The sequence below is a fragment of the Aquarana catesbeiana genome, linkage group LG06 (genome assembly GCF_042186555.1).
Source record: "Aquarana catesbeiana isolate 2022-GZ linkage group LG06, ASM4218655v1, whole genome shotgun sequence".
NCBI lineage: Eukaryota > Metazoa > Chordata > Amphibia > Anura > Ranidae > Aquarana > Aquarana catesbeiana.
Genome location: NC_133329.1, coordinates 79,549,782 through 79,576,954, shown reverse-complemented (window position 1 = coordinate 79,576,954; position 27,173 = coordinate 79,549,782). Strand labels below are relative to the sequence as shown.

The following is a 27,173-nucleotide window of genomic DNA, read 5'->3' as shown; positions in this document are numbered from 1 at the left end:
CTAGCTTAAAGTGGAGTTCCACCCAAAAGTGGAACTTCCACTTATCCGATTCCTCCAGTCCCATATTAGTCACCTTTCGGGGAGGGGGTGGGGGGGGTTGGGTACCCATTCCTCAAAAGTTCGGCCCCCCTCCTCCTCCTCCCCCTGCCGCCGGGCCATTCTGAAAGTGCAGCTTGCTTTGCGCATGCGCAGTAGGGACCCTGCTGTGAAGGTTCCCTTACTGGCAATAGCAGTGGCAGCACCCGACAGCCGATGAAAACATTGGCTGGGGTGCCGACATCGCTGGACTCCAGGACAGGTAAGTGTCCGATTATTAAAAGTCAGCAGCTGCAGTAAGTGTAGCCGCTGACTTTTAATTTTTTTGGGGAGGGGCTGAGCTCCGCTTTAAGTTAATAAAGATGTAAGCTTTCAGGATAACTTAGATCCATTCTTCAAGGTGTATACATTTCTATGTTATCCTGAAAGGTTGCATCTTCATTACTAAACCCTCCTATTGTTTTTAAGGAAGCTGCCATCTTGGCCTTTGTTTGATCTGCAACTGCCATGATGCCGCACATGTGATCAGTTATGACACCGGCCATTGGATGGTTTGATAGTTTGGTTGAGAGCACAACCAATGTGACAGTTCTCTTCCCAACACATCCAGGGAATGTAACTGTTTTTTGAAACTGTTAAATCGATGGGTTAGTTCCGCTTTAACCACTTGACCTGTAGAAGATTTACCCCCCTTCATGACTAGGTCATTTTTTGCGGTACGGCACTGCGTTACTTTAACTGACAATTACGCGGTCGTGCGACGTTGTACCCAAATATCCTTTTTCCCACAAATAGAGCTATCTTTTGGTGGTATTTAATCACCCGTGCATTTTTTATTATTTATACATATATATACAGTGGGGACGGAAAGTATTTACACCTCCTTAAATTTTTCACTCTTTGTTATATTGCAGCCATTTGCTAAAATCATTTCAGTTCATTTTTTTCCTCATTAATGTACACACAGCACCCCATATTGACAGAAAAACACAGAATTGTTGACATTTTTGCAGATTTATTAAAAAAGAAAAACTGAAATATCACATGGCCCTAAGTATTCAGACCCTTTGCTCAGTATTTAGTAGAAGCACCCTTTTGATCTAATACAGCCATGAGTCTTTTTGGGAAAGATACAACAAGTTTTTCACACCTGGATTTGGGGATCCTCTGCCATTCCTCCTTGCAGATCCTCTCCAGTTCTGTCAGGTTGGATGGTAAATGTTGGTGGACAGTCATTTTTAGGTCTCTCCAGAGATACTCAATTGGGTTTAAGTCAGGGCTCTGGCTGGGCCATTCAAGAACAGTCACAGAGTTGTTGTGAAGCCACTCCTTCGTTATTTTATCTGTGTGCTTAGGGTCATTGTCTTGTTGGAAGGTAAACCTTCGGCCCAGTCTGAGGTCCTGAGCACTCTGGAGAAGGTTTTCATCCAGGATATCCCTGTACTTGGCCGCATTCATCTTTCCCTCGATTGCAACCAGTTGTCCTGTCCCTGCAGCTGAAAAACACCCCCACAGCAGGATGCTGCCACCACCATGCTTCACTGTTGGGACTGTATTGGACAGGTGATGAGCAGTGCCTGGTTTTCTCCACACATACGGCTTAGAATTAAGGCCAAAAAGTTCTATCTTGGTCTCATCAGACCAAAGAATCTTATTTCTCACCATCTTGGAGTCCTTCAGGTGTTTTTTAGCAAACTCTATGCGGCCTTTCTTGTGTCTTGCACTGAGGAGAGGCTTCCGTCGGGCCACTCTGCCATAAAGCCCCGACTGGTGGAGGGCTGCAGTGATGGTTGACTTTCTACAACTTTCTCCCATCTCCCGACTGCATCTCTGGAGCTCAGCCACAGTGATCTTTGGGTTCTTCTTTACCTCTCTCACCAAGGCTCTTCTCCCCCGATAGCTCAGTTTGGCCGGACGGCCAGCTCTAGGAAGGGTTCTGGTCATCCCAAACGTCTTCCATTTAAGGATTATGGAGGCCACTGTGCTCTTAGGAACCTTAAGTGCAGCAGAAATTTTTTTGTAACCTTGGCCAGATCTGTGCCTTGCCACAATTCTGTCTCTGAGCTCTTCAGGCAGTTCCTTTGACCTCATGATTCTCATTTGCTCTGACATGCACTGTGAGCTGTAAGGTCTTATATAGACAGGTGTGTGGCTTTCCTAATCAAGTCCAATCAGTATAATCAAACACAGCTGGACTCAAATGAAGGTGTAGAACCATCTCAAGGATAATCAGAAGAAATGGACAGCACCTGAGTTAAATATATGAGTGTCACAGCAAAGGGTCTGAATATTTAGGACCATGTGATATTTCAGTTTTTCTTTTTTAATAAATCTGCAAAAATGTCAACAATTCTGTGTTTTTCTGTCAATATGGGGTGCTGTGTGTACATTAATGAGGAAAAAAATGAACTTAAATGATTTTAGCAAATGGCTGCAATATAACAAAGAGTGAAAAATTTCAGGGGGTCTGAATACTTTCTGTCCCCACTGTATATATATATATATATCTATATATATATATATCTATATATATATATATATTTTTTTTTTTTTTACTTTCTGCTATAAAACATATGCAATAAAAAAAAAAAATAAAGTCTAATTTCTTCATAAATTTAGGCCAATATGGATTCTGCTACATGTTTTTGGTAAAAAAAAAAAATTAAAAAAAAAACAATAAGCATTGATTGGTTTACACAAACGTTATAGCCTCTACAAACTGTGGGATATATTTATGGAATTTAAAAAAAATGTATTTTGTAATTCAGTAATGGCGGCGATCAGCGTCTTATAGCTGGAGTGTGATATTGCGGCAGACTATCTAACACTAACTGACACTTTGCGGTAACCAGTGACACTAATACAGTGCTCAGGTTAACATCTAGGGTGATCAAATGGTTACCTGTGTGCCTAGCCAGTGTTTATGTGTTAACTGTGTGCTGCTTTTACTCAGGGAATATAGACTCCACCCCCCCCCCCCTCAGAACAAAGATATGTCTTGTTTACATAGGCAAATAAATCTCAGTTCTCTGTGTAGTGGCGACGATCGGCGGGTGCCAGAGGACATTGAGTCCCCGGAAACCACAGATCGGCTTCTACTGTGAATTCTCACAGCAGAATCGGCCCGCCGGCAGCGCATATCGCCCCCTGCAGGCAAGGCTGGAATCATGTTTATATACGCCGCCCTGTAGCAGTAAAACTTCTATGGGGCAGACAGCAAGCGGTTAAAGCAGAACTTCAGTCATTTTTCATCTTTCCATCTATTAAATCTTCTGCCCTTGTTGTTGTTTTAACTTTGGATAGTAAAACATTTTTTTTCTCTGCCAGTAAATCCCTTATACACTTCCTGTTTCTTGTCTGGTCATTAGCCTAGACATCACGCACAGCTCTCTCTCACTCTTCTGAGAGTTTGCCAAGAAGGGGGGGGAGGGATGAGTCATAAGAGGGTCAATGTGAGCTGCAGAGCTGGAGGTGTGCCCCTTTGTGTCTGTGTAAATCCAGGAAGTGAACAGGCAGCAGCTTCAGCTGCCCACAGTTAAAATGGCTGCAGCCAGACTCAGTGGAGAAGATTTCTGCAGCATATTTGGCAAGTACAGAATCACAGTATATATAAAATAATATGCAAAGTGGTTGGAGGGAAGCTTCAGAATGGCAAAGATGTTTTTATTACAAATTATGTGAGCAGACAGCAGTTCCTCTTTAAGTTAGCAAGCCAAACTTATTGCATTAATGGATGGCTAACACAGTACAGTACTCCACCTGATTAACTGACAGTTTCATCCTCCTTCAGCAGCTTGGACAGAATACATACTGTACCTCCCAACATTTTGAGATGGGAACGAGGGACACCTACTAGCAAACGTATGTAGGCATAGGACACGCCCCCTGCCACACCCCTTTAAAGGAGAATTAACCAAAAAAAAGGTTAATTAAATTCACAAGTGCTTTTTTTTACCACTACTATTCCTTTATATTGGATTTTTATTGCAGCAATTTAGAAATTGGATGAAAGGTTTAGCAATGGGAAACACTTTTTGAAAGATAAAAAGTGCATTTTATATACTAACCAGCTATATAACTATGTAGATCAGACCAAAATGAGGGACAAATGAGGGGGAAAGAGGGACAGAGGGACACTTCTCCAAATCAGGGACAGTCCCTCGAAATCAGGGACAGTTGGGAACTATGCAGAATATCAGTTATCAGCCCTGAATGGAGACAAGTGATGGGTCAGCTCCTATAGGTGCCTTACTGCCTGACATTGAGTTGCTATATTTGTTCAGACAGGGAGAGAATACAACTAAATAACAGCACACACAGCTATTACTTATCAGTTTTTTTTAAAGCAGAGTTCCGGCGAAATTTTTAAAATTTTTTCTTAATTGATCCTAGCATTATTACTAATGAAATACAAAAACGAGTATACAATGATCATGATCGATTTAGCAAAAATATACATTTCTTACTGAATCTTTTCTGCCTCCTGTTGTGGCCGTTGCCATCATGATTGTGGGCATGTGAAGCCCAATCGAGATCTCTTCCTGGATTAGCTTTGGAGAGGTGCATGCTGGGTAACCAGAACCTCTCGATCTCGCGCATGCGCGATTCACTGGCCGTAGCGCCGATTGTTAATAAAGTTGCCATAACAACGGGCAGCGACGGAGGAAGGTCCCACCCCGTTGTTATGGCAACATCACAGTTCTGCCCACAGACTCCTGGGAAAGGATGACACATCGTTTCCCAGGAGCACAGGCGAGGGAGGAAGTGACGAGGAGCTCCACGGACCAGGAAGTGGCAGATTAGGAGGACTTCATAGCAACAGGGTGATTCTGGTAAGTCTAAAAAAAAATTTCCTCATTTCCTCCAAATGTTTTTTAATAGGTTTAGAGAAGTCTGATTCTGAAAAAAAAAATTTCAGGGTGGAACTCCGCTTTAAGCGTCTGTTCAGAATTGAGCTCAGACAAGAGATTGGAAAGCCCCTGTGGGGTCCTTACAGCTTCACATTCTGGCTCTGACAGGGAGAGAATAGAAGCAAATTTTGTAAAAGAAGCAATCCCTGAGAAATAATGCTGAGCCTCTATAAGATTTAAAGAGTGGGGATTTAGATGAATACAAATGCTCACTGATGACCAGTTCCCTTTAGGGTCAAAGTTTCTCAGTAGCACGCCATTTGACAGTAATAACAGAGCAGCAAGTGAAGAGTTAAACGCCCCATTGAGGTTTACGCGTGTTTCCCGATCCTTCTTAGCGTTTGAAATATTCAGTGACAACAGTGCCACCCTTGTGTTACAAGCTGGAGTGTTGCTTGAGAGGCTGATTTAAATGAACACCGCCATGCATTCTTGTCCCTCATCTTTATTCATGACGCCGACAATACATTCAGCATACCGCCTGCTATTTATACACATTGCTGCCGAGCGATTTTGCGTACGTAAATCCCCCCCCCGCCATGAATCGTGTCGTTGTCTCCTCAGTCGTCATCCTCATTTGACGCAGAACTCTGCTTAATGGTTTAAATGTCCAGAATGAACCCAGAGGATCCGCTCTGTACATAGATCCCCCTATTTGTTACAATGTAGAATTTCCTAGGCACGCTCTTCAGTGAATTGTATGTATATGGCACACGTTATATCTGACCTTCAGTCTTGCACAGTTGTACCGGCTCCTCTCCTGTATTGAAATGGCTTACTCTGATTTCACTGCACACTGTGAGCTTCTCGCAATGTACATTAGAAGCTGCAGCAAGTCAGATAGAGCCCCGCCCCATCTCCTGGTTGCAGGACTTCCAACATTATCTAGTCTTTTCCTCCCTAGTCCTGAATGTCCCTGCTCCACCCCTTTCATTCATTGCATTTTAGTTCTTTCAATCACAGACACTCAGCATCACATGTGAGCATCACTTAGCCTGACCACACATTATACAATTTTCTTGTACAATTTTCCTTTAGATTTGCCAAAACCATATAATATGGGGTCACACCTAAACATTTCTATTTTGTATGCAATCAGGAAGGCCCTTGCACTACATAGTTGAAAGTAAATCTAAAGGAAATTGAAAAAGAAAATTGTATAATGTATGGCCAGCTTTAGGGTGGTATGCAGTGGTGGCCTGTTCATAAGGGGCGCCCCCCCCCCCCCCCCCCCCATCCATGCGTCCGACCCCCTGATCTACATGCAGGGCGCCGAACGCATGGATTCCAATCAGGGTTTTTTTTTTGTTTTTTTTGTTTTTTAAGCACATGATTAGAGGCTCTAATAGGCTTCAAAAAAAAGGTGGGCTCAGGGCGCAGAGTACTGCGCCCAAAGCCCACCCAGTTGTGTGACAATAGCGAATGAGTATTCGCTATTGTAACACTGATTCTTCTCCCGGCCAATTAGGAAGCAGGTCCTGAGACCCCTCACCCGATTGGAAGAAAGGAGATCTGATCGGATTTGCCACCAGGAGGAGGAGGGAGGAGACACAGGGGAAGCGAGGAAGCAGCCGCCCGCAGCCTGGAGAGAAGCTGCCGACTTGTCCCACGGTCCAACGATGCGGGCGCATGGAGCCTCGCCCGTGGCGTGTCCCAGAAGATTGCAGGGAGGGAGGGGGAGAGGGCAACTTCCTTCTGGCGCCACAGCGCCAGGGAGGAAGTGGGGGCTGGGTGCCCGTAAAAACAGGGTACCCGCTCCTCCTCCCAAAAAATGACATGCCAAATGTGGCATGTCAGGGGTTCACCTACACTTAAAGCGGAAGTTCCATTTGTGGGTGGAACTCCGCTTTAAGGCTTTTAATATTTATATAACTCTTCCTCCTGCTTCCACAAGGATGAGGGCTCTAGAGAGGAGTACTGAGGCCGGGTGCAGGGAGGTTTTCAGGAAGCTCTGTACAGCACCCTGCTGACCCCTCCGACCAGCCATGATCTGCCTGCATTGCAAAGAGAGGCACTAGGGCTGTCACCTGTCCGGGATTTACCTGGACAGTCCAGGTTTTTAATCATGTGTTCAGGTTTCAGGCGGACTGAAACCCGGACACATTATTCAGATAGGAGTGTGGCTCGGGAACAGGATCTGACTGGGTGAAGGGGCACTATGTGCGCCGCATTACTTTTCTCTTTGGCGTGCCCAAAGGTGTCCCAGGTCCGTTACAATCCTATGTTGTACAGCACCAGCCTCCACTGCATCACACCGTGTCATCACTTTCTCTGCTGTCCTGTTCACACCACAATGTTGATGTCACATCAGTTTTTTTCCAGGTGGAAAACTGAATACAGGTTGCAGGTTCCTCCACAGAAAAAATCTGCACGTGATACCAGTGTTGTGGTGTGAACAGGGCACATAGAGAACAATTGTCTTCTTTGGGCCCTCTGCCCCCAGAACGCGGGCAGAAAAACGGACATCTCTGCATATGGTGTAAACGAGGCCTTAAAGTATATCTAAATCCATTTTTTGGGGGATAGAATATGGAAACAATAAAAAAAAAAAAAAAAACTCAGATTTTTATCAATATAGTCCCAGTCAGTAAATTTCTCTTTACTTCCTGTCTTGTAGATACAAGGGGAAGTGAGAGGAAAGCGAGGAAAATTTCACTATAAGTGCAATGTTTTAGAGCTATGCAGGATCACATTGTTACGTCTGTTTGAAGAAGTTCTTTGTGGCTCTAAAACATTTCACCTGCATTTGATGTGATCACTGTAATAAATTCTTGGACTATTCATACAGGGTCGTTTTTAAGGCAGGGCAAAAGGGGCAGCTGCCCGGGGCCCTGTCATTGTTGTGGGGCCCAAAGCAGCTGCCTCATACTTGCCAACTATCCTGGTTTAAATTCCCTCATCCCTTGAGGTTTTAGTCCCGTGCTGTGTCCCAATATCTCAGTGTGAAGTGCGGTTACTAACGCTGCCCAGCTCTGCCCTTTTTGTTGTGTACAGATGACTCACCTGCAGACCCTGTGTTTACATGTAAATTACCGGCATTCATATGTAAATAGTGGCGGCATGAATATGTAAATAGCGGTGGCCGGCGGCATTGATATGTATATCATGCCCCCCTGAGGTCATATCCACAGTAATCTCTAGCAGCCAATCAACAAGCAGAAATCATGTGCTGTAACCTCTAGCAACTAATCAGTGAGCCGTAATGTGTGCTGTAACCTCTAGCAACCAATCAGTGAGCGGTAATGATACACTGTAACCTCTGGCAACCAATCGCAATCGCTGCCTGATCTGATTCAGCAAACTGCATGAAAGAGGGGGCCCCAAGAAAAGTTTTGCCCAGGGTCCAATCAATATTAAAGACGGCCCTGTATTCATAGTATAGATCCATGGTGTGATGGCGACATATACTTTATTTTATGATGACACATCATTTCCCAGGAGCACAGGCGAGTCAGGAAGTGACGAGGAGCTCCGCGGATCATGAAACTATATGGACTTCCCAGGTCTTGTCCTGCTTTCAGTAGAAGTAGCTGACTTTCTGTTCCTTCGGTTTATCTGTTATTCCCCATCAAAAAAAATAGCAGTTTCAGTGTTCTCTCTTCTGCTTTTTAAATCTTTATCATGTTTAGAATGTGCTTTCTACAAATGTAGACATATAAAAAATAGTGTATGCTAAAAATAAAATAAAAAAAAAACCTTTTATTGGTTGCTTTAACATTTTGACTTTTTTTTTTTGTGTGTTTGCTGATTAATATTTTTTGTGCCTTTGCTGACTTTTTTCGTGCGTTTCCTGACTTTTTTTTTTTGTGTGCATTTGCTTTTTTCTAACCTCTGTTTTAATTATTCTTTTTCAGGTCAGAGCGGTTTGGGGAAATCCACATTGGTGAATACTCTCTTCAAATCAAAAGTGATTCGCAAGACTCCTGGTGCCGGTATCCCTAAAACGCTGGAATTAAAAGCCATCAGTCAGGGTGAGAAATGGTCCTACTAAACCAAATAGGCCAAAATGCACTCAGTGCCCAAATGTTGTAGACACTAATGCCGCGCACACACGATCGGGCTTTCCAACGGGAAATGTTGGATGTGAGTTTGTTGCCGGAAAGTCCGTCCGTGTGTATGCTCCATCGAACATTTGCTGTTGGAATTTCCGCCCACAAATGTTTGAGAGCAGGTTCTCAAATTTTCAGCCAACTTAATTTTGTTGGCGGAAAGTCCGATAGTGTGTACACAAGTCCGGCGCACAAAAGTTCATGCATGCTCTGAATCAAGCAGAAGGAGCCGCACTGGCTATTGAACTTGCTTTTTCTCGGCTCGTCGTACGTCTTGTATGTCACCACGTTCTTAGGTTCGGAATTTTGGACCAACATTCGTGTGACCGTGTGTATGCAAGACAAGTTTGAGCCAACACCCTTCGAACAAAAATGAACGGTTTTGTTGGCGGAAAGTCTTATCGTGTGTACGCGGCATTAGTCTATCATATCTACACTAAATGGCCAAAGCTATGTGAACCCCCCTCCAAATTCAGATGTCTCCACAGAATGGTACTTGTAATGCTACAGACAAAGATATTTTAGTCAATAGCATGTCTCCAACTTTGTGGTAACAGTTTGGTGAAGGCCCCTTTCTGTTTCAGCAAGACTATACCCCTGTGTACAAAACGAGCTCCATAAAAACATAGTTTGATGAGTTTGGTGTGGAGGAACTTAAGTGTCCCGCACAAAGCCCTGACCTCAACCCTCCTGAAAACCTTTGGGATAAATTGGAACGAGCCAGGTCTTCTCATCCAACATTTTCATAATGACATGGTTTGATGGTTTTGGAGTGGAGGAAGTTGAGTGTTCTGCACCAAGCCCTGACCTCAACCCTCTAGAAAAGCCCTGACCTCAACCCTACCAAATGCCAAATTCTTAGTTTAAATGTTAAGTTCACCTTTACAGAAAAAAATCTGTAAGGTGAACTTACACAGGACCCCCTCATTGACACCCCCCCCCCTGGTGACCGCAGCAATCTCCTTTTCTTAGCCCCAGTATATCCACGCCAGGAGTTCGGGGCTTAGAAATCCTCTGAGATGAATTTCCAAATGTACCTCGTCAGGAGGGATGTTTTGGAGCATTCTAATTGGTCAGCGCCATCACATGGGCTGTGCTGACCAATCAGCAGCCGCATAGCCCCTCCTGTCAGCTATAGAGAAGACGCGTGGATGCCAAGGGGATTTCTAAGCCCCAGACTCCTGACACAGAAATACCAGGGCTTAGAGCGGTAGATTGCCAGAGTCCAGGTCAGCGGGACCACGGGGGGGATGAGGAGGGGGTCCTGTGTAAGTTTACCTTACAGATTTTTCTGTAAAGGTGAACTTACCCTTTAACAAATAAGCATTTACTACATGACAAAGGATTCTCAGAGGACTACAGCCAATCTCAAATTAAAGGGAAAACAGCTCCCTTTCAGACAGGCTGTTTTTCGTTGCAACCAGGGTCTGAGCCCTCTGATAGAATGAGAATCCCATTGTTGGTGTCAGTGGGAGAAATAGTGCCCCAAGGGCCAGATAAAGGCAAGCAAAGGGCCACAGTTTGGAGATCCTTGATGTAGAAAATATGTCTAGAACTACTATATATTTGCTTTGAAGTAAATCTGTCATGATTGCTGACCTCCTTCTGAAAATGCTAGTGATCTGGCTAGAGAACAGACATGGGCATCTGTTTAAAAGGAAGGGTGGATGGTTATGACCAACAGATAAGTGTACAGTGAATAGACTTGACTCTGTCTGCTCTCTGCAGTGATCGAGGAACGAGGAGTGGAGATGAGACTCACCGTCATTGACACGCCAGGATTTGGGGATCAGATCAACAACCAGAATTGGTATGAAGAATGTGTTTCATCCCTACAGTTCCTGATTTTATAGTTTTTCTCAGGCTTTCCAGACAAGCACAAAATGAGCTGATTGTGGTAGTAAGCCATTGCCAACCTTTTTTTGAAGGCCTCGTTTCTCAACCTTCATCCTTTTCCATCCTTCACTACTTTGTGAGCCATTGCCTTAGAACATGTGTGAGTGTATGGAGTGTCTGAACATCTCATATACACATACTTGTTCCAGGCTGGTCTTAATGGGTCAGAATTAGTGGCTTCCATGTTGGTTCCATGTGGCTTCCATGTTTCTTTTTCTGACAGGAATTAGTTGATTATATAGGCCCAGGGGTATCCTCTTAAGTGGGATCCTTGAAGCCCATTTTCTCTTCCCCCTTCCCCTGGATTGTAGACATATACTCTGTATCAACTCTCCATTTGCCCTTATATTTTAGCTGGGACCCAATTATCAAATACATCCATGAACAGTATGAGAAGTACCTGAGAGAGGAGATTCTGGTGAACCGGAAACGTCGTATTCCTGACTCCCGGATCCACAGCTGTATCTACTTCATCCCCTCAACGGGCCACTGGTGAGTGTGCAGCTACAGGGATAGCCAAATTTGCGTAGCTACACTAGAAACCCGAGGCCAGACTATATATAGTAAAGTAAATGTGTTGATAGTAAAACAAAAGACATCATACACCAGCAAACAGGAAACACAGCAAACATGAAGATACAAGTGAACCACAACCATATAACCAAAATGCTTAACTAGCAACCTAAGCAACAGGAAGCCTAACTAACAAACCAACTATAAAAAAAATATGTACAAAATTGGGGAACACAAATAAACAGGGAAAACTGGAGCTGCAAGGAACAGATGGCAAGGGGGAACCAAGACTGGGATCAGGCACAAGGGGAGCAGAAAATAGGCAGCAGGGTTCATGACAAGTGTATTCCAGATGTACCCACTTATTTTCTCTTACTGCTATACCATTTTACCAACCCCCTTTTCTTATTTAAATTAACGAGACCACACCAATCTATTGGAGTTTTAAAATGGCCATAACAGCCTATTTATTAAACAAACTGAATAAATAACTCCAATAACCTTAAATATATAAATAACATATAACTTTAGTGCAAACAACATGTTATTAACTGCAATCTGTTGGTCAATGACGGAGCTCCACCCTTTTTCCACATATCAAAACTTACACGCGGGAACCATTCCAACTTGATAGGCCTCCAGCTGTACCGCTCGGAGACAACCCCTTGCCCGCAGTGTAACCGTACCGGTATTCCATTTCGGGAATACACCGGAGGGGCCATACTATCGATGACCCCCCACCCCTTTTTACCACATTTTGTTTACCGCTACCGTCACCGACCAACAGCAAAAACACAGCCAGACCACAGCTGTCATGACGACCACTTCCTCCGAATCTGAAAAATAAACACACACATTAACCACACTAACAACAAGCCTAATAGGGAGGGAGGGTGGGAAAATCTGCCTCCTCGTGTCTCTTCCTTCTCCACTGACTCCGTCCCAGCTCCGCCCCTCCTCTTATATGACCCCACCTCTAAAGTTTCCTGCTGGCTCCACCCCACCACAACCTGGCCAACTTAACCCTGTGTGTGTCACTAGACACACTGTCATGCCCGGCCCTGCACTATTCGCTTCTTCTTTCCTTTTCGTTCCGGGCCTCACTGGATGCAGGGCAGGAGCAAAATCAGGATCTCTACTCAGGATAAGTGGCAAGCAGTATCTTGCAGCAAAGCAAAACACTGAAGCAAAGTGTAATAGTGGAGGAGGGACTAAATACCCTCCAAGCAGCCAGCATCAGGTGGAGACAGATGGTGGAGACACCCACTGGTGGACACTGGAACTACAACCTCCCGCTCTGGGAAGCACAGTGCCACCACCAAGAGACCCAGGTTCTAACAGGAGCTCCTTCAATAAGGGAAATTTCTGGTTTATTTTTTGTGATTCGCCACTGTGTTTTGATCCAGAAGATAATGCCTACTACTCTACATTTATAGACAGCTGGGCAGCTTAGAAGACATCTCTCATTCTATACTGTTCTCCCCTTGATAAGCAGGGACAGCCAGTTTCCTCACTCCGCCACCCTTCTTCTCCATTGACATAAATGTGTACTTTTAACATGGCGGAGCATACAGGTTTATAGAGTGCTGAGAATGGTCAGGTTGTTCCAGAGTTGCCTCTAATATGTATTAAAATGATTTAAAAACTATTACCTCCCTTTATGTATTGTGACTTATTGCTGGCTGTATGTGGATTGTATTGTGAACCATTGCTTGGGTCTTCACCTTATAACTGTTCTTACCCCCAGGCTAAGACCGCTGGACCTCGAGTTCATGAAACGACTAGGTCGCATTGTAAACGTTGTTCCAGTTATTGCAAAAGCCGACACACTCACATTGGAGGAGAGAGAAGAGTTTAAGCAGAGGGTAGGTCCCAATAAAAATGTACTAAGCACGGCTATTCAGGTTCACAAATATCATAAATTAAAAAAACTCAAATGTTTTGCTGAGTCTACGAGTAGACTTGTCTGAGGAGGATCATGCAATTCACAAGTCATGGCAATCAAGATTCATGGATGATGTCTAGGATATCAGACCATTCATTGTAGATGGAAAAATTGGTGGCTAAGAACAATCCGATTCTTTCTTTTGACTATCTGACTGGCATCTTTCAGAGCAGGTTTGGATACGATTGACTACTCTCTAAGGCATAATTCAAATCCACAGAGCCTTCTACCAAACATTTATAGCACTGTGCATTTCCACAACCATACACCAAAGCAACAGGTTTGCTTAAAGCAGACCTACCTTGAATAAGTTTACCTGGCCACTAAGGTAGAAGGTTCCATAACATGTAAAGCCGGTCACTTGGTGTGCTCTCCGAAATAATCTTTATTGGCTACTTATTAAATGACACAGTACACAGACCTCTAACCCGTTTCGGCGACACAGACTTCCTCATAGCATTGAGGGAGATGCTGTAGCCGAAACGCGTTAGTAGTGTCTGCCAAGTGTCCAGCTTTACTTATGGAACTTTATGGAACCATACTTTATGGAACTATCGTATGAGGGACTAAACATCCCAGCCAGAGCATTGGTCCTCAACTGTTGAATACTGAAGAAGCAGTTGATCTGGGGTATGGTTTTTCACTATGGTAGAAGGTCTGATTTAAGCAAACCTTCTACCGTAGTGACCAGGTCACTTCCAAAAGCACTGCATAAAGTACCTGCTGGGATGGGGGTAATGGATCATAAACTTACCTTTTTTTTTCTTCCTTCCCCAGTGCTTTGAAGAATTTGACATCATCCTGCTTATGGATAGATTATAGAGAATGTTGAGTAGCCCAAATATCTAGGGAAGACAATCCTGCACCACAGTGCTGCAGCTTCTTTGAGATTTGGGCTTCTCAGTATTCCCAGGGATCCTATCGGCAGGAGGACTTTTATGCAGTATTTTAGGGAGGGGGACATCTTGAATGAGCAGATCATGTCCCTGAGGTGGAAGGCCCGCTTTAATGCCCCCTCCCCAGCAGCCCATACTCACCTTTTCTTCCACCGTTCAACTATGAAGGAGTGGAGAAAATACACAGTACTTCTTGGTATCCAGGAGCACTTGACAGCATTGGTGATTGGCCCAGCACTGCCACATAGAGGTCAATAGCACTGTGTAAGCTTTAGCTGGAGCAGCTCAGAAATTACAAAGGGTTGTCTTTCTTCACTCTTGTTGGGTGTATGTGGAGTATGTGCAGCTGAAGAGGGGGCATTGAACCCCCTTCTTTGCCCTGAATGGTTCACTTTAAATCTGAGTCCATTGCAAAAATGTTGACTTTCCTGTTCACAATGCATTGCTGTCATTTGTAGATAAGGAAGGATCTACAGGCCCACGGCATAAGTGTATACCCACAGCGGGAACTGGATGAAGACACAACAGAGGTGCTACTCAATGACAAAATTCGGGTGAGTATGAGTTCATCTATTTAACTTTTCTCTTCCTAACAATCTTAGAGTTGTTTTTACAATCTTAGTGTTTTGAGTTGTGTTTAGTAATGCGTCTTTAAAGCCTATAAAAAACATGTGTAATACCTACCTGTCCTGCTGTCCATACCTCCAGTCTTGGCTCACCTCTAAAGCTACAGTGGCTGAAGAATTCTAAAGTGGACCTAAGCAGTACCCTAAAAAAATATAGAGTTTGTCTTGGATTACATCCTACCGCTCTGAAATCAGCAAAGCTCGTGCTCCCTGATGATTGGAGAGCTCTAGCTCAGCAGGTGGCGGGTCAGGTTTCTTCAGAGAGATCTCTGCTTCCACACAGAGAGCAAGGGTCCTACTCTACAGCATGCTGGCAGGGGACAGGCTTTTCTACTTAGGCTATGGTGGCTTTTTAAACAAATCGAGCTGTAAGACAATTTTTTTTTTAAGATGGACCTGCTGCAATGCATTTAACTGATTTAACCACTTGCCGCCCAGGTGGTGTGATCCCATGACTGCTGTGTCTGCTGGACACAGCGGATCACTGTGCTTGGTACCCAGTCGCTGTGAGTGGATGGGCTATCGTGATCGCTATGTAAGCAAATAAGTCATGAATGGCTTCCATTTATGACTGCTTGCTTACTATTGTGATGCTGTGATTGGCCCACAGCTATCACATGGTACCTGGGCCAATCACATCACTCTGTACCTTGTGAATAGGTGAAACAATCACAGATCACAATAGTAAGCAAGTTGTCACGAATTAAAGCCATTAATGATAGTTAAAACTATTGCTTATAACAGTGATCATCAACAGTGTAAAAAAAAAAATCCCTGACCACCCCCCCCCCCCCCCCCCCCCGAGTAGTGCAGTGTCTACTATGGTGACACTGAACCACTCTGATGAGAGTTTGTGAAAAAAAAAAAATATTTTAAAAGTTTAATAAATTTAATAAAAAATTAAGAATTTAAGAAATTAGACAGTCAGTACATCAGGATTTATCATATATATAATATCATATTTGTTTATGTAGCAAAAAATAAAAAACCCAGTGGTGATTACTCACTTGACCTCCGGAAGATATACCCCCTTCATGACCAGGCCATTTTTTGCTTTTTGGCACTGTGCTGCTTTGACTGACAATTGTGCGGTCGTGCAACGCTGTACCCAAATCATTTATCATTTTTTTTCCCCACAAATAGAGCTTTCTTTCGGTGGTATTTGATCACCTCTGGGTTTTTTATTTTTTGTGCTATAAACGAAAAAAGATGGAAAAATTAAAAAAAAAAAAAACATTATTTTTTGCTTTCTGCTATAAAAACATATCCAATAAAAAAAATCAAAAAAATCAAATTTCTTCGGAAATTTAAGCCAATATGTATTCTGCTGCATATCTTTAGTAAACGAAAAAAATACCAATAAGAGTATATTGATTGTTTTGCGCAAAGGTTATAGCGTCTACAAACTATGGTATATATACTGGAATTTGTATTTATTTATTTTAATACTAGTAATGGCGGTGATCAGCAACTTATAGTGGAACTGTTATAGTATAGCGGGCAATCTGACACTAACTGACACTTTGTGGGAACCAGTGACACTAATACAGTGATCAGTGCTAAAAATATGCACTGTACCGTACTAATGACACTGGCTGGGAAGAGGTTAACATCTAGGGCGATCAACGGGTTAACTGTGTGCCTAACAATGCTTGGTGCATGAACTATGAGCTGCTTTAACTAAGGAAAGTGCCGTTTTTTTTCTCTGTTTTTCAAGGAAACAAAAAAACGGCCCATCCCCGCTGACAGGACGGAGCTCTGTGTTGTTTACATTCACAGAGCTCTGTTCTGTCATCCTCTTTGATGATCAGCAGCTGGCAACGGCCAATCATTGGCTGGGACCTGCTGATCGGCATGTGCTGTGACCAATCATAGCACAGCCGACGCGGCCCCTACCCGTAACTGCTTGATCACGTATCTAGTATGTGATCCAGCACAGGAGAGCCGCTTTGCCGCTGTGCTCCTACATGAGGCGGTCGGCAAGTGGGTAATTACCACCAAAAGAAAGCTCTATTTAAGTGAAATATATTGTGTGATATAAATTTGATTTGGGTACAGTGTTGCATGACTGAGCAATTGCCAGTTAAAGTAGCGCAGTGCTGAATAGCAAAAAAGGGTCTGATCATGGAGGAGGTAAAACCTTCGGAGGTCAAGTGGTTAAAATGAATGTTCAGCGGAGCGTTTGAAGTCACTGAAGAACCAGTTTTTGGATGAGGAGTTTTAACTTCACTTGCTACATGCTTGTTCTGGTTTGTTGGCTCAGTATTGCCACACAACTAGGAGGTCACCAATGGGCGCCTATTTGTTCCTCTGTGTATTTCAGATCTAAAACTAAAATAAAAGACAGTGGAATATAGAAATTTACAAGATCTTTTTATCTTTCACAGGAGAAAATCCCCTTCGCCGTGGTAGGTACTGATGAGGAACATCAGGTCAACGGCAAGAGGGTTCTGGGAAGGAAGACCAAGTGGGGCATCATCGAAGGTGAGATGTTTGGAGGAATACTTCAGATTCACAAATCAGAATATTTGTCATGTTTATGACTCCCCCGGCCATTCCACGGTTTACATTTTTAAATAATTCCCCCACGACGTGAATGTACACTAAGCCCCGGAATTAAGATTTGGCCTGCTAGTAGTCGGTATGTAACCTCAACATGGAAGCTGCTTCTCTCCTGACACCTGTGGATTAATTTTGGAGGGTATCTCATCCCCCCCCCCCTCCATAGCTTATTCATTAGCTGTAGCGCAGTATCAGGTTCCTGGGTGGAAGGAGGGAGGTAGGAGGCCTGCATCTGGTCCCCATCAGAAGGATGTGTGTGCAGGGGGGGCAAGTGATGACTGAGACCTTCCAGCTGTTGTTTGGCATGACTATGCTGTGCTGGAGAGCGATGTCTCCTGCCTTGTAATAGAGACAAGACCCCCCCCTGCCGATGGCATGTACCACCACCCGTCCAGCAGCAACCAGCTTGTGATTGTAGATCCACCATCACCAAGGTGGACCAGACCACCTACCCAAAGATGGGGGGGGGACGTTCTTCCTTTTCCATTTTTTGAGGGCTGCTTAATAAAATTCCAGCCGAAGCCTTAGATTACAATTAAGCGATAATAGTCGCTGTCTTTCAATGTTGCCGAATTTATATCAACAGTTCACAAAAGTGAGGAATGGCAGGAAAGTATCAGACAGAAGTATTGGTGGGGAAAGAAGGATTTCAGATAAAGCTCTACCAATTCCTGAATATATTGCAAGGCTTCATTTTTATGTTAATAATATTCGTCTCAATAATTAATAATTAATAATTAGAAATAGGTTTATGTTATAATTTTTTTTTCTAACTAAACTGCATTAGGCTCAATTCACAAAGCTCAAATCTGACCTCCAGCCTTCCCTTCAGTCTTGCACAGTTGGACCGGCTCCTCTCCTGAACTGAAATGGCTTACTCTGATTTTACTGCACACTGTGAGCTTCTCATAATGTGCATTAGAAGCTGCAACAAGTCAAATAGAGGACGTCCACCATCATATACCCTTTCCTCCCCAGCCTGACTGTCCCTGGCTCTCCCCTTTAATTTGTTGGATTTCAGTTCTTTCAATCACGGAGGCTCAGCATCACACGTGGGGGTTACTTAGGACTGTCTACATGCAAATCCAGCCTGCCTAGGACCACCCACTCCTCCAGAATGACACCCATCCATTAGGACATTTTGATATTTACATAACTCCTCCCAAGAGCCGTCCCACTGCTTGCATCAGGGCTAAGGGCTCCTAAGAGGAGTACTGAGACAGGGTGCTGTGATGTTTTAGAAAGCTATGTACAGCGCTCTGCTGGCTCCTCCCACCAGCCATGATCTTCCTGCATTGCATAGAGAAGCAGAAGCACATTTTTTTTTTCCTTAGCATTTTTTTTGTTGGGGGGGGGGGTATAGGGAAGCAGTACTTCTGTCTTCCCTCCGCTTTTCTCCTGCCCGCAGTTGCTGAGGGCACACAGGAGGATCAGGTTCAGGATGGAGAGCCAGGGACTGGTAAATATGTCATATCAGTACCAATCGCTTCTGTGTCCATTCATCACTAAAGCACAGTAAACTGTGTTTACTATGCTTTGGTTTGTGAATGAACAGGAAACCTCAGAAAACTTCCTATTCATTTATTTGCAGCTGAGGCTTCTGACAAAGGTACTGATGAATCTCAGTCCCTTTCTCTGTCTCAAATGTGAGACATCAGGGGTCTGTTTATACCTCTGAAATTTTACCTAAATAATGCTATAAATAAATAATAGAATTCTAAAAAAAAAATACAGTTTGGTATTTTCCGGAGGGGGGGGGGGGTACTGTCATAAACGCAAGCAGATGTTTAATTGATCTGTACTATGGCCTACAGCACACAGATATTTGTCAGAGTGATCAACAGTGATTGACAAAATTCTGCCATAGCCGATTGGCAGGGCAGGGTTTGAAGTCGATCCGCAGTTCTCCATATTGATCGAGCAGAGGGTTTCTGATTTTTATTTAATTCAATCATTGTATTTGCACTTAACGATTGATAGAATGATCATATCAATTTGTACATGGCCACCTAGAGCCTTGTGAATGGAGCCTATTCTAATCAAAATGGCCTCTTATTATATCTTATATGGAGAAATGTCTTCTTCTTCGACTTGTGTCTAGTTTGGCTCATGTCTTTTCTTTTCATCTTGCAGTTGAGAACACGTCACACTGTGAATTTGCTGATCTGAGGGATTTGCTAATCAGGTGAGATATGAAATGTAGATACACTTATCCTAGAGAGGGATTTTAATGGTGAAATCGGTGCTGCACTGCCTCCTACAGCTACCTATGGGGTACTGCAGCTTAAACAGATTTAAAGTTTATATTACAAAATTGAATCTCATGTATGTATTTGTGATTAAATGTTATGTAAGGTAAATATTACCTGTTCCTTTTTGACTGCTTCTATTCCTTCCAAATACCTGGTGGTCCTAGCAGTTACCCCTTCTTTCTTTTTTTTTTTAATTTATTCTGACCACGCCAAGCACAGAAGCAGATCAATGTTGGCTTGGTCAGCTTGCAGCTCTCTGACTCCCTCTTGTGAGATATAGGACATCATGCCAACCCACATTGTGTCTGTATCTTCTGTAGTCAGATCAGCTGCCACACCTCCCTGCCCACGCCTGCTTCTTGATTGACAGCGGCTCCCAGCAAGAGCCTGGATGTTATATAGGGTTAACTACAGTAAAAAGTGCCGCGCTATCTAGATCTTACCATGTGACCACCACATAGGGTAGTGCTACTATTTGCATCAATATACCAAACCAAATACAGTGGAACCTTGGTTATTGAGTAATGCGGTTAACAAGCGTTTTGAAAGACGAGCAACTTTTTAAAAAAAATCCTGACTCAGTTTGTGAGTGTTGTCTCGCAAAACGAGCAGAATTCAAGCTAATGTGGTGTGCAGTACCACATTTGGCCAGAGGGGGGCGCCGGTGACACTCAGAATGTTTCGGAGCCGTTCGGAAATACTCGGAATCACTCGGAAATACTCCGTTCCCGAGTGTTTCTGAGGGTCTCCGAGTTCAGCCAAGCTGTCCCCGAGTATTTCCGAGGCTCTCCAGCGCCCCCCCACCTCTGGCCACATGTGGTATTGCATGCAATAGAAGTCAATACGGAGCGAATTATCTTTGTTTCCTTTGCTTTCAGTGGGGAAACTCGCTTTGATATGCGAGTGCTTTGGATTACAAGCATTCTCCTGGAACGGATTATGCTCGTAATCTAAGGTTTCACTGTATACTATTATAATACATAATATAATTGTCGAAGATTATGCCTCGTGACAGCAAAGTGACCATGTGCAAAAATTACACATATATATATATATATATATATATATATATATATATATATATATATATATATATATATATATACAATATATATATATATATATATATATATATATATATATATATATATATATATATATAGTGCATCCACTTATGCATACAAATCGTGCTCTATAAAGTGCTTCAATAGAAAAACCAAAAATTATTCCAGTGCATTAAAGTGCTAATGTGCAAAATTCTTCATGCAATATCATGTGCTAGATAAAAAACATAAAGTCCATTCCAATTCAATCCAGTCCACTGATTCTATTGGAAATGACCGAACGTGTGATTGTGTCCACTCTTGTGCTCCCCCTTTGGTGTATGCGCTCACCTTTTAGAACAGGGATATGCAATTAGCGGACCTCCAGCTGTTGCTGAACTACAAGTCCCATAAGGCATAGCAAGACTCTGACAGCCACAAGCCTGACAACCAGAGGCAGAGGCAGAGGCATGATGGGACTTGTAGTTTTGCAACAGCTGGAGGTCCGCTAATTGCATATCCCTGTTTTAGAGTGTGTGACCTAGCAACTAAATTTAGTCAAAACACGCTTCTGAACCAACTCTGGGTTCAATGTCTGTACTTGGGGCCTGGGCTAGTTGCTTGTGCGTTTTTTCACATAAAAATATGACAGAGAAAACTTGATAATGTAATACCGTTTTATTAATTATTTATTAAGAAAGTAACGAACGCCCCCTGCAGTGCACCACTCTATACAAACGCCGAAAATCATAAAAACACTGAGCCGATATGTCCCTTCCTTGCTGAGAACACTCTGCCGTCTCTCACGCCGTCCTGTCCCCTCCCCAACGCGTGTCAATACAGGGAAATAACATATCTTCCTCAGGGGGAATATAGGGTTGCCACCTCATCCCTTTAACCCGAACACATACTAATTGCACAGGTTCTGAGGCAAATTTTGTGCAGATAAGGCACCAAGTGAGTCTAATTACCACCTTAATCAGCCACAGAACCTGTGTAATTAATATGTGTTCAGTTTTAAAGGGATGAGGTGGCAAATCTACTGTTATACCATCAGCTGCGTATAGCGTGCAGCAGCAGAGAAAGTACTTCCTCGCTGTGTGCAACAACAAAAACCCGCCGGCTTTGAAAAGTCACCATAAAGAAGGCTATGCGTTCATATGACCGCAAAATAAGGAGTTGTTTACATCGCAATCCCTGCGTTCAGTGTGCAGGTATGCCTGTAGGGTTACATGCATTTGTAATGCATTTGTGGTGTTTTTTATTTATGAACTTTTTTATTGAGCTTATTTACATGTGTTTCAAGCACATCCTGATGCATTTACATGGAAAGAAGTGCAGCATGCTGTAATCAGTCTATGGCACACATCATTAAGGAAGAATTTTTAAAGATATTTTGTAGTAATTTGCCAATGTTATGATTTTGTTCTTTGTTCATCTTCCTCTAGATCCAACCTGCAGGACCTGAAAGACATAACCCACAATATACACTACGAGACCTACCGCGTCAGCCGACTGAATGAAAAGAATGGCACAGCACAGTTGAAAGAGGTGTCCAGTTTATGAGTCATCGTTGCCGATATCTGGAGCAATGTGCCTAAACCACGAACTGAGAAATTCACTGCCAATCTATGAAACAGACTCTCTGAGTTTTTAGGGATGGTCCATCCAACAAACGTACTAAGATATTGCTTACAAAGGCATGCAACTCCTTCCCTGTCTATCTATGAGACACACCAACTACTTGCCGATCTAAGACCTATCAATTCTTTGCCTATTTAGGACAAACGTCAACTCATTGTCTGTCTGCGAGACTCACCAACCCATCACCTATTTAAAAGAAACACCAACACATTGCCTATTTATAAAGATATAAATTGTTGTCTTTCTTGCTAGTCTACATACCAGAAACTCCAGCTTGTTGCCTATTCATTTTTGAGATGCACCAACCCAGTGCCTTTCTAAGACATGCACCAACTCTGGCGTATTCATCTGTGAGATGCACCAACTGATAGACCCAACAAGTCATTGCTTCTCCATCTAAAAGAGCCAATAATTCATTGTCTAGCCATCTTAGAAGGCCCATCAAGTCACTGCTTATCGAAGAGATGCACCAGTTTTGTTTTTATGACAACTTGCCTATCGAAAAAGAGTTACCAAGCTTTTGTCTAAGAGCCCTACAAACTTGTCTATCTAGGAGAGCAACCAACTTGGCTATCCAAAGACTTGCCAACTTTGTCTATCTAACATACCCACCAACTCATTCTAGATGACACACCAACGCTTTGCTTATCTAAGAGACACACCAGTTCTTTGTTTATACGACAACTTGCCTATCGAAAAAGTGTACCAAGTCTTTGTCTATCTAAGAGCCCTACCAACTTGTCTATCAAAGAGAGCAACCAACTTGGCAATCCAAAGACTCACCAAATTTGTTTATCTAAAATACCCACCAACTCATTATAGGAGACACACCAACCCTTTGCTTATCTTGGTTTCACCCATCCTTCCCCATTCATTAATTATATAATTGGACTATTTAGAGGCTTACCAAAAAGAGCCACCACCTTGCTTATTGAAGAGACCCCCCCAATAAACCATTGTCTATCCTTTCAGGAGACAAACAGACTCATTCATACATAGGCATGATTTCCCTTTTGGCTTTCACCAGCTTTGGGTATGCAAATGTGACCTGGCCTAATTCTTAGTTCCAGTCCAGCCCTAACAGACCCTGACACTGCTTTATTATCTGATAGACACATTCCAGGCATTTACTATATGCGTAAAGAGTGCTTAAGTGATATTCACAAATCACAGACCCTTTTATGAGTGTCAGTATTATGCTGCTTAAAAGGGTTTCCATGCGGTTTGCTCCTCCTAACTTTAATAGCACAATGACAAGGCCCGCTAGCCATAATTTAGCAGATGTTTTGGCTTGCTAAATTTTCTTGGGCTTCAAACATGACTTGCAGAGTTTTTTTTTTCTTTTGTTTGTACTTTTTTATGAAATAATCTTGATTACGACAAGGCTATTATGTCCAATGCACTCATCAATTCCATATTGGACAGACAAGTCTAGTTTTGTCATTTGGTGATGTCTAACTGACAACAGTTTTCTACTGGTCTACCATCAGTCCCACACAAAGCTTCTAGTAGCTTTGGTGGAAGTTTGCTTTCAGGCAGAGATACAATTATGTATACATATTATTTTTGCCACATATACATTCTAAAACGTTTTTTCTGTGGCTTCTTACTACAATTTTAAGCCTTCTCGCCATTGGGCAGTGGTTGTCAATGCTGTTCAACCACCTGATGTTAGACAACTGTATAAAGTTGTCTCTGAATATATATTTTCTTCATCAATTTGCCTCCCAATGTAAACCATATGAAAAGTTACCTGAAGGCCAGAATGTGCAGCTCTATCCCCCTAATGTACCAATAATGGGAATTAAGGTATAACCCATTTCGGCTTGGTTTTACTGCTGCCAGAGGACCTGTTGGAGAGATTTCCATTTACGTCCTGTCCTGGTGAAGATACACCAATACAGGAAGTTAAAGAGAGTTTCATTTCTGCCTATCCAGTCCTAAGATTTACATAGCTGCTCCGCACAGTACACCCTTTCTGGAAAAAGCAGGGGACCCATTTTGTTTGTCTGCTGTAGACAAATAACAGTTACAGGTCTTGTCCTTTCTCCAGCTGTAACTGGACAGTAAAAAGAGAAGCAGCGGCTGTTGAGCTCATCTCTCTGTTACTTTGCTGTCTTCTCCAAACTATATGTCCCTTTTAAGTACATGAGCACTGCAGAGCAACTGATTGGTGCCTAGTGCTGTTTCTTTCTCCCTCTTCCATTGTGAGCTCTGCTGTACAGGGACTACAAGAGGCTGATACCAAGCCAAAGTGCAGGTACTTAAACTGCTTGCATTAAAAAAATATGTTCAATGATGTATTAATAAATGCAGAGCTGCGTTCATTTGTATCATTTATATTTTTAAAGTTCAGCTTTACCATTTTCTATACGGGTGTGTGGGGTTTTGCAAACATATTGGTGCATGTTCTTAGAAGATGTTTCATAAAATGTAATTGATTTTAAATGGATATTTCCCATGTGCACCAGTGGGTTTAATTATCTGTTGGCTACTCAGAGATCCCAATGGTGAGGCCTTTCAGCAATAATATGTCTCTGCCCTCTCCCAACATTGTTTCTATGTCACAGTTACAATTTCTAAACACTTACTATACATTCTCAATTAGGGTTCTGTGGAACCCTAGGGTGCCTACTAGGATGACTAGGGGTTCCTAGAGCTCTTGTTAATTGACTTCCCACCTGATGGCTGCATAGTTTTGGGGTCGAACGGCAGGGAACCAATGATCTTTTTAGCTATCTGTAAGGGTGACAATCTGACCACTACTGTAGGGGTTGCATTCTTTCTACTGGCCACCAATATAGGGGGCATTATTCCCGCTGACCACCAATGTAATGGGTGTTTTTCCCATTGTTTCCCAATAAATTGGTCAAAAGTTCCCCGAGACCTGAAAACTAATTTCGGTGTTCCTCTGGGATAAAAAAAGGCTGTTCTAAAGAATCCATGAAGGAAGTGTGACACCATCATTGGACTTTGCATTTGCCACAGCATTTGGATGGTGGGTTTATTTGACCACTAGAGGAATAAGAAGCCAGTGTGTGATTCAGCCTGATATTTTAGTGTTGGGTCTAGTTGATCTTTAAAGGGTCTATTGACCCCAAACAGATATTCTAGATTTTGGCAGGAGTAGATGGAACACACAATGTTGGCCAGGAACACCAAAAATCTCTCAGGAGGACAGGAACAGAGATAGGAATTATGGAAGGGGCATCTCACTCTTGGATTATTCAAGACTCAGTTCACCGGACGCCACCTGTAGTTAAAATATCGTTTCATTATATGTAATATATTGGGTGTTTTGACGGAATTCTATATTGCATACAAACCTGATGGCTCTTTTCTTTTGAGGGTGAGGAAGACTTTGAGGGAAAGAATTGAGGGGAAAGAATTGTGGTGGGCCCCAACAATTTGGGACTAAAGCTAAAGCAGTTTCACCCCTCATTTTTTGTTGTTGACATGCGCACTCATTGAAATATATCAAAGCTATAACTGCTATAATTGCTCTCCAACATAAGAGGTCCTCCCCAGCTAGATCCACAGCAATATAGAACTGAAGGAGCAAACAGAAGCACCTATCTGTCTTTTCAAACCGTCCCGTACGTTCTACTCAAATACAACATTTCTGATTTTCTACCACGATCTGCCACAAGAACCAAGATTGTATAGATGACTCCTCAGGCTGGAGAACATTGTGGGTTCTGTATACCGCCAACAACACTGGGGAGACAAGATGGATTCCTAGACTGGCTCAGCTGGAGAAGATTGTTTTATCAAGCTGTGAGACTTTATGATGAACCAGAGAGAAAAAGCATTTATATATAATGTTATGTCACAGATTTTTTTTTTTCTTCAGATATTTTTAACGATTTATTAACGACACCATTCATCTTGTTTATGTTTTCTATGTATAGCTGTTCGGGGTCCATATTTTATCTGCTTTTTTATTGTATACTTTGTGGTCTGAAGGGCTCCATAAATAAATACATTTCAGACCCAATGCCACGCCTCTCATTTTCTTTCTTGGAGAGATCAACAAAAACTCATTCGGATGGATGATAAGCCATGTTGGGCAGACAGGTAATTACCTGGCATTTCTACACACCCTCCAATGGAAACCAGCCCTGAGTGGATTTTCACCTCTTTCCAAGATAGACCATGCACATCGGTAAATCTAGAAGGGGTCACATTAAGTCTACTCAAGCTGGATTTGTATTTCCCTAACCTGGGGCATTTCTACATAGCCAACTAGATGTCAGGGCTGGCAGGAGCAGCACACGGCTATCCACACATCATGTTACTGCCAGTAATTCATTCCCATGTATAATAAAAAGGTTCTAAAGTGCCATAGTGGGGAAATTTTATGGGACAAATTGCAGGGTTTTGCAAAAAATGCAATGGCAACAAACGGGCAATACGTAGGTAACAGGTAGGCAATTGATACAATAGTCAGGCAACACCCTAGCAAGCAAACAATCATTACAATACATGAAAAAGTGGGCATCAGTCACTCAATAGATGGTCAACAAACAGCCAATCATTACAATTGATTGGCAACAAACAGCCATTTATTACAATAGATGGGCAACAAATAGACATGCATTATAATCTGGGCTGCTGTTAGAAACCACATGGGCCCCATACAGCCAACCTGACAGCACCCCCCTTCCCAAATATACACGTTATAATGCTTCAGTTATAAATGAACACAGTGAGTGATCAGAACAGATCACTCATTGTGTTCAATATGGGGGGGCTTGGGCAACAGGGGGAAAAAGGAGGGTGCATAAGGAGGGTGTTCATG

The 27,173-nt window shown here is 42.8% G+C and overlaps 1 protein-coding gene across 3 annotated transcripts in view; it reads left to right on the top strand.

Annotated features, from left to right (window-relative positions):
• Positions 1 to 26,369, top strand: part of LOC141148661 (neuronal-specific septin-3-like) — a 201,956-nt gene extending 175,587 nt beyond the window's left edge. For all 3 annotated transcript variants that reach the window (XM_073636293.1, XM_073636294.1, XM_073636295.1), the window contains 8 exons: positions 8,801 to 8,917; positions 10,724 to 10,805; positions 11,246 to 11,383; positions 13,152 to 13,269; positions 14,704 to 14,799; positions 17,259 to 17,355; positions 19,567 to 19,618; positions 22,177 to 26,369. In XM_073636293.1, coding sequence (XP_073492394.1) covers positions 8,801 to 8,917; positions 10,724 to 10,805; positions 11,246 to 11,383; positions 13,152 to 13,269; positions 14,704 to 14,799; positions 17,259 to 17,355; positions 19,567 to 19,618; positions 22,177 to 22,294 — 818 coding nt within the window. In that variant the 3' untranslated portion in view covers positions 22,295 to 26,369. The remainder of the gene's footprint in view (positions 1 to 8,800; positions 8,918 to 10,723; positions 10,806 to 11,245; positions 11,384 to 13,151; positions 13,270 to 14,703; positions 14,800 to 17,258; positions 17,356 to 19,566; positions 19,619 to 22,176) is intronic.
• The last annotated feature ends 804 nt before the right edge of the window (positions 26,370 to 27,173 follow it).